Genomic DNA, 12,279 nt, shown 5'->3' on the forward strand with positions numbered 1-12,279 from the left:
AGAATGGGCAGATCCTGAAACCATCAAGGCAAACACACACCAAGGTGACACCCCTAATTCGTTCTCTTTCGATGTGAAGGGTCATCGGGTCGAGCCCTACAGAGACAAGACCAAAGCTGGAGTGGTGGAAGAAATTCCACTGACCTTTCCCCAATCTCAACCAGTGACCAGGTAGAAGGAGTGATCGGGTACTCCTGGGTAGTCTGCTTGATCAAACAACAAATTTTAAATCCATTAAATTGATCAAGTGACAACCTAGGGGAACCCGGTCAAGTCCTTATAGTTAGTGTAAATAGTTTTTCTTGTGTTAGTTTTTATTTATTAGAAAGTTAAAGGATGGAAGTAGAGGCGAGAAACTGATCAAGTGGAGTTATTGAGTTTTCATCTGGATATAATTGACCACTTGGTCAGTGCAACGAGGGCTAACCAATGGCCACAGTGATTTAATTAATCAGGGACAGGTGGTGATAGGACATATGCAATCATTAGAGAGGTGTCAGGCTGCGCCAACTGTCTCAATGAAAAGGACGTCCTAGGGAGATGGAGAAAGCGTATCAGAGAAGCTAAGCCAGCTGGCACTCTGAAAAAGGCGCGCCCGTGCATGAACAGTCGCAGAGATCTCAACCGTCAGAGATCCCAACAGTCGTGGTATCAGTATAATTGGCAGAATCTCAGGGCCGTATTTCACTTTCAACCAAAAGCGACTACAGTGCATTCCTTTTACTCTTCCCACACCGATCCAAATTTCAAACCCTTGCCTAGAACATTTTCTCCACCAGCAGTCATCACCATTACGAGTGAAAATGTTTATCAAGCAAATTCCTACTCCTTCATCATCCCCCAGTGCCGGAGACGACGATGGCGACCAGGAAACTTCATCCCAAGTTCGTCAAGAAAATCCTAACTCTTGTACGCAAAACACCGCCCCACCACAAACCAGAACCGCTACTCCAAGTCCCGAAATAGATAAAGAAACCCTACGGCACCTCAATAAAGTCCTCCTGAGTATACCTCGCGAGTTGGACGATGCAGCAGCATACGCCGAACTCAAGGCTAGACATCCCGGTCTAAAAATCCTACTTCGTCCTCTAAACCAAAGATCCCACCTAGTTCTCCTACATCACCAAAACCATCTTCCATCCAATCTTCACCTTCGTCCCCAACCCAGCCGATGCATTGTAGCGCAGACACCGCCGATGAAGAAAGGTTGGGAGAGGATTATGGGCAGCCGTTCGCTATTCCGTCACCAGCAGGCGGTGGCGGCTCCGCTTCGATCCATAAGCCGCATTTGACTGAGGGCGGCGGCATCAACAGTGAAGAGGAAGAGGAATTCCGCCCGTTGTTCGACTATGGGAAGACAGAGGAAGAGGAACCGCTACGTCGTCAGACGCGGCGTATGACAACGGATCGGCTCCTGGAGGTAGCTGAAAACCTAAAAACACAAGGTGAGAAATGAACGGTGGTGCAGAAGCCGCGCACAGTACGGAGGCTGGTGGATGAAGAACCAGAATAGCCTCAATTCCAAGAAGCGGGAGAGGAGGAAAAAGCTACCAAGGGCAGCCTGGCGAGGGAAAGGAGAGAGAGAAAGAGGAAGGGGAAGGAGAGTATTCTCCCTACTCCCAAGAGAAGCCGCCCCGCTGACACAGAGGTCATCATTGCAGATGCTTCTGCGCCCGCTTCCCCACAACCAGGAGATGAGGGCAGTGATTCGACTGGAGAGGAATTGCGTTGGACCAGAACGACCAGGTGACAACAAGGAAAGCCTGAAACCTCTCCTTCCATCGCCTACTCTCCTCAGCATGTGGTTTTGACCCCAGCTATTCGCCAACAAATGATGGAATTCGATGATCCTAAGATGCAGAAGGAGGTGCACCAAAGGGTGACCTCCCAAAAGAAGTTAAAAGCGGAAAAGATGCTGCACCAGCCATCCCTGAAGAAGATAGGAATGAAGGAGGGGTTTTCAGCCTACATTACCAGCATCGGTTTTGAATGGTTGCTAGAGGTCGATGAGGCCCCTGTGCCTGAGGACCTAGCCAAGGAGTTTTTCACATCCTTCCGCTTTATAGGAAGTTCAGACCTGGACGAAGAGAGTGTTTCCTTCAAGGTCTTTGGCCAAGAACAACTAATGAGCGTCAACGATTTCTCTATCCGGATGTGGCCTCTACACGGAACAACAGGTGGCTGACGGGGTCTGGGTTGGGAGTGATATCGGTCTCCCTCAGAGGAACCCAGAATTCGATCAGCAAGCCGTCTGGAAGGCAATATGCGGAGGACACGCCCCTACGTTCAGAACTTCTGAATCCAGAGGACATCTTATTGCTGATCCTGCCCTCCGCCTAGCCCAGGTTTACTTGGCATCCAATCTCCTCGGACAAGCAAACACACTGGCGATCCTCACTATGGCTGAGCTCTATTTCATGTGGAGCATGAGAGAACAGAGGAAATTCCACCTGGGGTTCTGGCTGGCGTATTCCATGAACCAGATGGCTACCCATGCTCCGCCATTTGAACATCTGCCACCTCCTCGGGGCCTATCTGAGGAGGAACTGGATCGTGAAAAGAGTCGGACGCCCCGTCTTTTGCCCTAGTCCTAAAATGTTTGACCTTGACTTCTTTGTTAGAATTCAGGTTTTAGAGAAGACGAAGGGAGGGAATTTTCAGTTTTACGCAGCAGGCCGGCGGGAGCAGCAAATAAGCCAGCCCTAGAGTAGAAGAAGGTTAGAGGAGGCCTCAACAAACCTTGCCGATGGAGAAGAAGAGGATACACACCAGACGCCCACTCCAAGGATGGGCAGGAGGAGGTCAAGCACTGACAATGCAAGGAAGCTCCAAGTGGAGCAGACATTGATGCAGCTGGTGGAGAATTCAAATGCTCAACTGGTTCTGCTGGCTAGGATGGTGGGAACTACCCAAGACCAGACCCCTGCCAAACGACCACCACCTCCCTCTACACGCTCTCCTCTGCCTCAGCGCCCGTTTTCCTTCAAGCACACCTCAGCCTCTCCCAGTAATCCTCCCGGAAAGCATTAAGTACAACCCCCATCTCAGCTCACATTAATTTCAAAACAATTTTAGTTTTAATTTGTTTTTGGGTATGTATAACTGTCATTCTATTCCGCATCACACTTAGACCTGTTTTGGGTCTAAGTGTGAGAAAGTATGCATGCTCGCTTTTGCTCTATATGTTGTTTGCCCGCTTTATGTGTCTTTTGTTGTTATTTCTATATTTATTAGCATGTGTTGATCGCCGGCACTGTCTCACACTTAGCCCAGTGTTTGGTCTAAGTGTGAGAAGTTTCCCTTGTTTGTTGTTGTGCCATTGCCTGTGCCTAACCCTTTTTTCCACTGCATCCAGTCTCTCGAGGACGAGTTCATATGCAGTGGGGATGGGGGACGGGTTAGTTACAGTAGAATCATACATGCTAAAAAATTTAACAAAAATAACAAATTCCAGTTAGTAATAAAATAGACAATATGCATGAAATTGGATAATTGGAAGACTTGATTACTTTTTGGAAGAGTTAGAAAAAGGATTCAGTATGCTCACGTGTAAAAACTTGATCAATTTGAACGACGCAAGTATGATGGAAATGCTCAATTTCTAAACCAACTGTGAAGTCTCTCTATATGTAGGTTATAAGCCAAAAGTAGAACACTTTCTACTATTTTTACAAAAGGAAACTTTACGAGAGGCTGACTTTTAATATTGAGATGACAATTGCACAAGTAGTAAGGACTAAAGGCACTAGGACTTAGCCTTTTGAGCCATTTTCTTCCTTCGTTCCACAAACCCGCCTCACTAATCAAGGCACCCCTTAGTTAACCACGTTGAGCCCATACACTCTTACCCATTCCTTGAAGCCTTAAAACCAAATTCATAGTTTCATATCACATGAGGAAAAAGGGTCAAAGAGATGAATTTTGTCAAGGGAAACAAAAGGGGATAGCGATAGAATGGTTGAAATGAAGGGTAGCCGGGTTGATCAAGTTAAACAATCGGGTTGATCATATAAAAAGAAATGAAGAAAAGGTTTGAGGAAAAGAGGACATGAAATAGTTGTAACCTGACCAGAAAATCAAAAGTCAGGAAATAAGCCGGAAGTTATAAGGCCAAAGGTCGAATTTGACCAAGAAGGAGCATCAAGCAGAGGAAGAAATAAATATCTCAAATCTGATCCAGCGAGTTTAGTCAAATCTTTGGCTTTTTGACTCATGTGATTTTTCTTTTTAATTTACAAATTTTATTTTAAACTTAGAACCCTAGGACCCTACCCTAATACATTACAACCCTTGAGCCCCGTTACAACCCAAAACAAAGACCTTAAGGAACTATCTTGTGTAGTCCGATTCAGAGTATTAAATTTATGGCAACACCGAGTGAACAAGTCCTAACATCTCTGGTGAGAAATTAGTGACTGAGTGAATCCAACAGTGGTTTTTAAATTGAGCAATCTTGACAAGCTGACACCTTGATCAAGCAAAAGCGAAAGAGAAAGAACACAAGCTACTGGCAAATGGATTGACCTCGACCTCGGGTATGATTGTTGGAAAATTATTCGGTCTAATGCATACATGTGAATACGTTTTTTTTTATCTTGAAGTCTTGTTTTCGTTTTTTTCTTTTATCTGTGAAATAAGTAAACCATGCCTGAAATTTGCCTTATCTATTTCTTTTCTTTTTTTTCTATATACTTGAGGACAAATATGTTTTAACTGTGAGCAGTTTGATAAGGCTCATTTCATGCATCGGTTTAAGGGTAAAATGTACGCTGCTTGATCGATTTATCACGCAAAACAAGTGTTAAATATGCATGAATGCCACTTGACCAATGCAGCAAGGCCAAACTGATCAAGCAAGTACAAAAGGCGATAAAAGGCCAAGAATCGGGGGAGTTGATCAAGGGGAGTGATCAACCAGTTAGGCGGGGACCGCTGGCTTCTAGAAGAAGAACACGTGAGGAAATGAGCTGGATGTGGCGCACCATTCTGTTATCAAGGACATCGTTCTAGAAGGGGACACGTGCTAGCTTATGAGACGCAAGGACGGACCTGAGTCATGAATCTGTTACTCAAAAGCGTCGTCATTCTAGAAGAAAGGCACGTAGCAATTAATGAGTCGCTCATTCTCAGCATGAGCGAATATTCCCTGACAGGATCGTTATCCAGCTGTAGGCCGAATCGAGCTTATAAATAGAGGGTGTGCCATCACAAGAAGGAGAAGATCATTTACTTTCCGTCTAGTTTAGCTTAGTCCAGTTCTTTAGAATAGCTTAGCTTAGATAAAGTAATGCGTAGTTAGAAAGGGGAATTAAAGAAGTGCTGCAGAATACTTGTTTTCTGTTGGCGTATTCCTAAATTACCCACCGAGATTCTTCTCGGTTTTACTTGCTTTCTTATTTTCCGAAGTATTAGCTTAGTTTTAATTTCACGTTGTATTGCACTCAGTTTAGTTTAATCAAAGTTATTTCGTTTTCATCCTCGCATTTACTTTTCCTTTGTTACCTGCAATTTACTTGACCCAGTGGTTAAATCTCCGTTGATCAAGCTAGCTAGTTTAATTCTTCCTAGAGTAAAAACAGTAGTTAAAAACTCTCAAGTTAAAGCATGGCAGCAACCAACCCCCCTGTTCACTACTCACACACTCAACACACCAACTTCTCTGTGGGAGTTTACAAATTACTTTGGTAAGGAAAAAAGAGCGAGAGCAAGACTGCATTGATTAAGTGGCAACGACATTTGCTAACTGATCCGACCGGTTCGGTTATCATTCCATATAACTTGATCTGCATTCTAATCGCGTTTTCGTCTCTTTCCAAGTCCTTCCAATGGAGTATGAAATAGGTGGTAAATTACGAGCACAATAACAAATATAGTAGTGAGAGTGAGTAGTAGAATGTAGAATGTAGAAACTAGTAAACAACTTGAGCAATTAGAGAGAATGGGGAGAGAATAGAGAAATGGAGATTTAGAGAAGGAAATCCTTGTTAACACAAGAATGGGGAGTGTAGAAATGAAAGGGAAGTGGGGTATTTATAGGAGTAAAATTAGAAGAAATAAAAAAAATTTCAAATTTCAAATTCTGCATAAACCGGCGGTTTACCACCTAAACCGGCGGTTCAGCCCACGGTTTTGGCCCGAAAACCGCCGGTTTCTGACCGGCTTGCAGGCCTACGCCCTGAACCCTATGGCCTACGCCTGAAAAGTTGCCGGAACCGGCGGAAACCGGTGGTTTTTCTGAACCGTGCCCGAAACCCTACAACCCTATACCGGAAATAGCCGTTTGAACCGTTGAACCGACGGTTCAAACCGGCAAACCGTCGGTTCACGGTTCACAAAACCTTCGACCCTGAACCGGACCGTTGGAACCGGTAACCCGCCGGACGGTTCAAACCGCCGGTTCCGGTCCCGGTTCCGGTTCATGAACTGGCGGGCCCGAACCGGCGGTTAACCGCCGGGCCGGTTCGGTTTGTGCACGCCTAAATTTACTAATTCCATACTCCTTACATTCCATGATAGTAGAATTATTTTGCAATTTCAGTACGTTCTATAATAGTGAAGTCATTTCTCTTTTTAGTAAAAGTCAACATATTTCTTATCACTTACTTTTCTCCATCTCTTACTTTTTCTCTCTACTTTTTCCTCTATCATACTTTATTATCTTCTTATTTAATACTTACACACATTTTTCTTAATCTCCGTGCCAAAAATAAATGTATTCACTATTATGGAACGGAGGTAGTACTAAGTCCTATAAAAAACTAGTATTCTACTTTTATAAGTTTTTTTTTCTTTTATAAGGTGAGTCTCATTTTCCACGAGCAATACTTCAATCAATTTTTCTTTTTATCTCTTTCATGTTTTCCAATTTTATATTAAAATTGTACCATTCCCAAAATTCATGTTTTTGTGTGGCGGATGGAGTATTTAAATCTGTGTCGTTTTCACATTCTTCATTTTATGGGACAAAGGAAATCTGTTCCAAAAAATAGTTCATTATTTCATTTTTGCAAACTTTTTTACCATATACTGACTACATTCTAAAAAAAATAGATGAACTTGTAATAATATGAGTTTTAATATACAGTTGGTAAAATAAGATGGAGATTTGAAAAAGTAAGAAAAAGAGAGAAAAATGGTAATAGAAGTAGTGTTAAGGGATTGTGTGGTCCACATTATTAGTGATATATAATTAGTTAAAACTTTTCATATTTAGACTTGGTTTTATTTTAGCAGATAATCCAAAATGCTAAAACTAATCAATCTATTCTTGAGGATGGAGGGAGTATTACGTTACTTTAACTATTTTTTTTCTTTCTCTCATATTTTATTCAGTAGCTTCATTTCTCTTTATTTTCCCTTAAAGTGGAAAACTCTCTCATATTTTACTCACAGTAGCTTCATTTCTCTTTATTTTCCCTCAAAGTGGAAAACTCACTTTGTTCAAATAAGATTTCGACAGAATACTCATGTGAAAAACAGCTATCAGAACCAACCATTACCCAAAAAGAAAGGCCTTTATAGATTTGATTGGGACATATTTAAAGTTAGGTCTCCTCTGTAAGCTAAATTTCCATTTTTATGATATAAGTTTGTTTCCCTCCGAAAGATGTGTTCATTACGAATTCGGAAGGTCCAAATCATATTCTTATCCTTTAAGTATACTCGAAATGTATTCTTTAAAAAAAATGGATAAAGAAAGAAAGAAAATAAACAACAAGGGAATTTTATAGTTGCCCTTCTGGTTCTGAAAAAAACTTTATGATATAATGATAGTATATGAATAGTAATACTAGGAAAATCTCAAAACGACGGAATTTCCAATTAAATTGTGTTTAGGACTCAAAAATAAGATGTTGCGTGACCAAATATCTTTAGTTAATAGTACTCCTATTATGTTTCTTTTTATTAATGTTTAAATCTCAAAGAAAGAAACTATATCAAGTTGCAGAGCCATGTGTTCCATATAGAATGGGGCCAATCAAATAAAGAAAATTGCCGACTGATTGGATTTTATATGATTTGATTTAATATTCCTTCTCTCTCTCAATTTTAGTGTGGCCAATCAAATAAAGAAAATTGCCGACTGATTGGATTTTATATGATTTGATTTAATATTCCTTCTCTCTCAATTTTATCACAGTTTGACCGGACACGAATTTTAAAAAATATAATAAAAAGTGAGTTAAAAAAAGTTGGTAGGATATAAGTCCTACTTTTAAAGTATTAATTTTATAATAAATTGTGAGTAAGAATAAGTTAGTAAAATGTGGGTCCACTATAAAAAATGGTAAAAAGTGAAATGTGACAAATTTTGTGAGACGAGCGAAAAAAGAAAAATGTGACAAAATTTCAGGACGGAAGGAGTAATTAACAAAAAAATAACAATAATAAACTATTAGTTGGAGATATTTTAATAGAGTGAACTACAAAAATAGTCTATGAACTATGAGTTTATCTCACGAATAATCTATGAACTTTAAAAATATCTATAATAATTTATGAATTAAGAGTTGATTTCAAAATGTACTTTTGGCATTTATCCACCCGAAAATGCCTTTTTGGGTTGCTGGGTAATTTCATCTTTTTAAACTTTTTAACTTTTTCAATCTGATATTATTTCAATGTACTAAATCTGAAATTATTTCAAAATTATCTTCTTTTTTCATCTGTCATCCTTCACTTTGTTTCTTTATTTCAAAATTAGATTTAATTTTATAAAATTAAATATAAAATTTAGATTTTTATAAATATCAATAAATTATTTTTATTAAAATGATTAATGTATGTATTTTATTATAAAAGAGTTTTGTCTGAGCTGGCTGCATAGTTTTATTTCGCAGTGAGTTGAGAAAGAATACATAAATTAATAATTTTAAATAATATATTGATATTTAAAAATCTAAATATTATATTTAATTTTATAAATTTAAATATGTATTTAGAAAATGAAACAAAATGAAGAAGGACAAATGGAAGAAAAAATAATTTTGAAATAATATTAGATTTAGTGCATCATTAAAATAATATTATATAAAAATATTTTAAAATGTGGAAAACTGAAATTGACCAACCGCCTAAAAGGGTACTTTTGAGTACAAAATGCTAAAAGAACTAATTTTGAAATAAACCCCTACTTTAGAGACTATAATAGATTTTTTTAAAATTAAAAAATTATTGACGAGATAAACGCTTAGCTTAGATACTTATTTTAATAAAATTAGAAAGTAAAAAAAACATGGGAAATCTTCTAGACCCACTAACGCATAATCTTTTGTTCATTTCTCTGAAAATTACAAAAGTTCACCACAAAAATCACTCAACAAAAATCTCAATAAAAACTTGCAAATCTGGAAGCAGATACAAATATCTCGAAAATTTATTTCACTTCAATATCTGATACTGATACACAATATCTGGCCAGTTTCACAATCTAATTTCTAAAATCGGCGATTAGGCTTTAATTTTCTCGAAGGAGGTGAGCTTAAGGGATTTCGGCCCAGGCTTGGAATAAACGACGGCAGAATAAGTCTTGGGCGCGGCGGCGGAGTCCTTGGCGGAGATCACGAGCCTGTAATTGATACCAGCTACCACCTGCGACTCTCCCTTTACCACAGACACCAAAACCAAGGCCGCGTTCTTCTGCTTGTTGTGTTCCGAAATCGCGAATTTCGCAATTTTGAGAATCTCCGGTGCATTGGGATTGGCGATTGGCTGCCAGCCGCCGACGATGCGGCCACGGGAGGCGGCTGAGATGGGAACTAGCGCAACTACCATGAGTGAGAGAGCGGCGAGGAGAATGTGAAGGGATTTGGGTGCCATGATTTTGAGTATGGTGGGTGGGGAAACGGGGACAGTTATATTTATAGTTGGGGGAAATTTATTACGAGCAATATATATCTTAGTCACGAAGTTTCATTTAATATATTGGTACTAGTAAAAATATTAATTTTGTTATTATTTGAAGGATAAGATATCATTTGTTTTCAATAAATTTTTTATTTATTTTATTTTCTTTATCCCCACACATATATTAACGGTTTATTTCCTATTTTTTTCTTTGTCAACTTATCTCCTCTCCCATTTACTTACAACTTTCTTGAATTTTAGGTAGAGTTATTAACTGTAATAAAGTAGAGCGAGAAAATAGTTGGATATTTGAACGAGACAATGAAAAAAATACATCTTTATTCTTTACTTATTTGTTTTATTCTCATATGTATATTAGACGTTTCTTTCATTTATTTTCTTTGTCAACTTTCAATAATATTTCCTTTGTCCTATATACAATAATTTCACGAATTAGACAAGAGTTTAGGTAGAGTTAATGAGTGTAACGAGATGGGGGAATAATAAAGTTGGATATTTGAATGAGAGAACGAAAAAAATAATATCTTTATAGGTATAAATTATAAAGGAAAAATACACGATTTTTACACGAGGTTGATGAAGTACAAATTTAAACAAGTGACACAATTGAAGAAATAGTATATTTACTTTCCAAAGACGTTATGTCTTGCTGTATTTAGTTTTGATGAGCTTTCTATTTGATCGACTTAGTGGGGAGTGAATCCCAACTAGATTTGCTAAGAGTTAGCGAATTCGGGTGTGGCTAGGGGGGTGAGCCTTTACTCAGACTAGTGTACACATATAGAGATCGTGTGTCATCTTTCGCGTTTTTGATACTCTTGTCGTCCGCATCGCATCTCCTCAACTTGTTCGTAATGCTTTCGTGCAATTAATAAATTATTCGAGAAGTATTCGAGAAGTATTTAAATTAACTCGGAATCTAAAATAACTAATTTTGATATTTTTGCATAACAATCCGGTCAAGAGAAAATTCAGAAAATAATAAAACGTGATCCCCCAAAAGAAATTAAGTTGGGCCCAAAACATTTTAAAACCATCAACCCAAAGCAAATAAATAACCCGGCCCACCCAGGAGCCCCAAATCGGCTACTTGCCGTTGTCCTCCTCTCCTCCACGCCGCTGCCGTTCGAACAGCCGGCGTCGCGTCTCGGTCCGGCAGCCCCCCAAACTTTAATCAAAGGTAATCCTTTGTTTCTTAAATTTCTGTTCTACAGTTTCGAGGCAAAAGTTGCGTGTAAGGATTGTGGTTGGGAAGTTATGATCATTGAACGGTTTCTCTAATAATTTGAGTTATTCCGTGGTTGTATGAGATTCATGTTCTAAACATGAAAGATACGGAAGATAGAATGGTGTGGTTACCTTTGGTGAAAATTGGACTTTGGGTGTCAAAAGTAAAGGACTCCTTGCTATTTCTGCCATGGAAAACTCTCTGAGTTTGATAAAAAGAATTGGCTTTGTGAGAATCTCTCTCCTCTTTGTGATTAAAATTTGAATTCAGGAACAATTTTTTTTAGAGTGAACTATATAAAACGTTCCTGACCTTTGCATTTGTTTCACTCCAGGCTTATCGGCACAGATCTCTGACGTTTAACATAATCACATATCTGGTATTTGTAGCCATTTTCGGTCCACAATACCCTTATGGCTTGCAGGGTATTTTAGACATTTTACGGGCGTGTTGCAGGCATCTCTGCCCGAGGCTGCACTTTTGCAGACCGGTCTGCATCGATGTCAAGTCAAAAGTTTGAATTTAATTTCTTAAATGTAATGTGCATTCATTCCTAAAAGTTTGAAATTGAATTGTTTTCTTCCTCCTCTCATTGTAATTCAAGCAGCAACTGTAATAATTCGTCGTATTGACTCAATTTAGATAATTTCTTCTGTCGCAATGTAAATCGGCCTTCCATTGTCTGTCGTCGTCTTATCCCTACCGAGTGGGGTACTTTTTTTGAGTGGAATTTGCAGCTGAATGTAGTCATATTCAATATAGGGTTTATGTGTGTTGGGTTGAAATTCGTCCTTCGATTGTACTGTGCATTTATTTGTTGATGGTCGAATTAAACTGTGTACTTTCCTCTACATTTGAATTTTGAAGGATATGAAAATGTGTTGTATTCTCTCACCTCAATTCACCCTCCCATTTTCTTTCGTCTACTGCGTGTGGTCCCCGCCGTCGTATACTCATTGTTCAATTCTGTATAGCTGAGCTTGAGATCGCAAACTTGCACTCTGACCCATTTCGGTGGTTTTAGTAGCTGTAGCTGGAAATTTAGGGTTTAAGTATGTTATGTGTGTGTTATACTGCTGTCACCAGGCTATTTTTTTGGGGAATTTAATTTCATAAATAATGTCGTATAGGTTTTTAATATGTTTGGTTTTAAATTTCCCATTCAGCGCGTTCGTGCAATGTCT

General features: G+C 39.0%; 1 protein-coding gene across 1 annotated transcript; it reads right to left on the minus strand.

Moving 5' to 3' along the window:
• Positions 1-9,257: 9,257 nt before the first annotated feature.
• Positions 9,258-9,850, minus strand: LOC121743280 (cysteine proteinase inhibitor 1-like). Its single transcript, XM_042136535.1, has one exon. The coding sequence runs from the start codon at positions 9,817-9,819 to the stop codon at positions 9,451-9,453; it is 369 nt and encodes a 122-aa protein (XP_041992469.1). The 5' UTR covers positions 9,820-9,850; the 3' UTR covers positions 9,258-9,450.
• Between the last annotated feature and the right edge of the window lie 2,429 nt (positions 9,851-12,279).

Source organism: Salvia splendens, chromosome 8 (assembly GCF_004379255.2).
Source record: "Salvia splendens isolate huo1 chromosome 8, SspV2, whole genome shotgun sequence".
Classification (NCBI taxonomy): Eukaryota; Viridiplantae; Streptophyta; class Magnoliopsida; order Lamiales; family Lamiaceae; genus Salvia; species Salvia splendens.

What these genes read in the sequence shown, in the direction of transcription:
- LOC121743280 (XM_042136535.1), bottom strand. Translation starts at nt 9,819, where the DNA reads ATGGCACCCAAATCCCTTCACATTCTCCTCGCCGCTCTCTCACTCATG.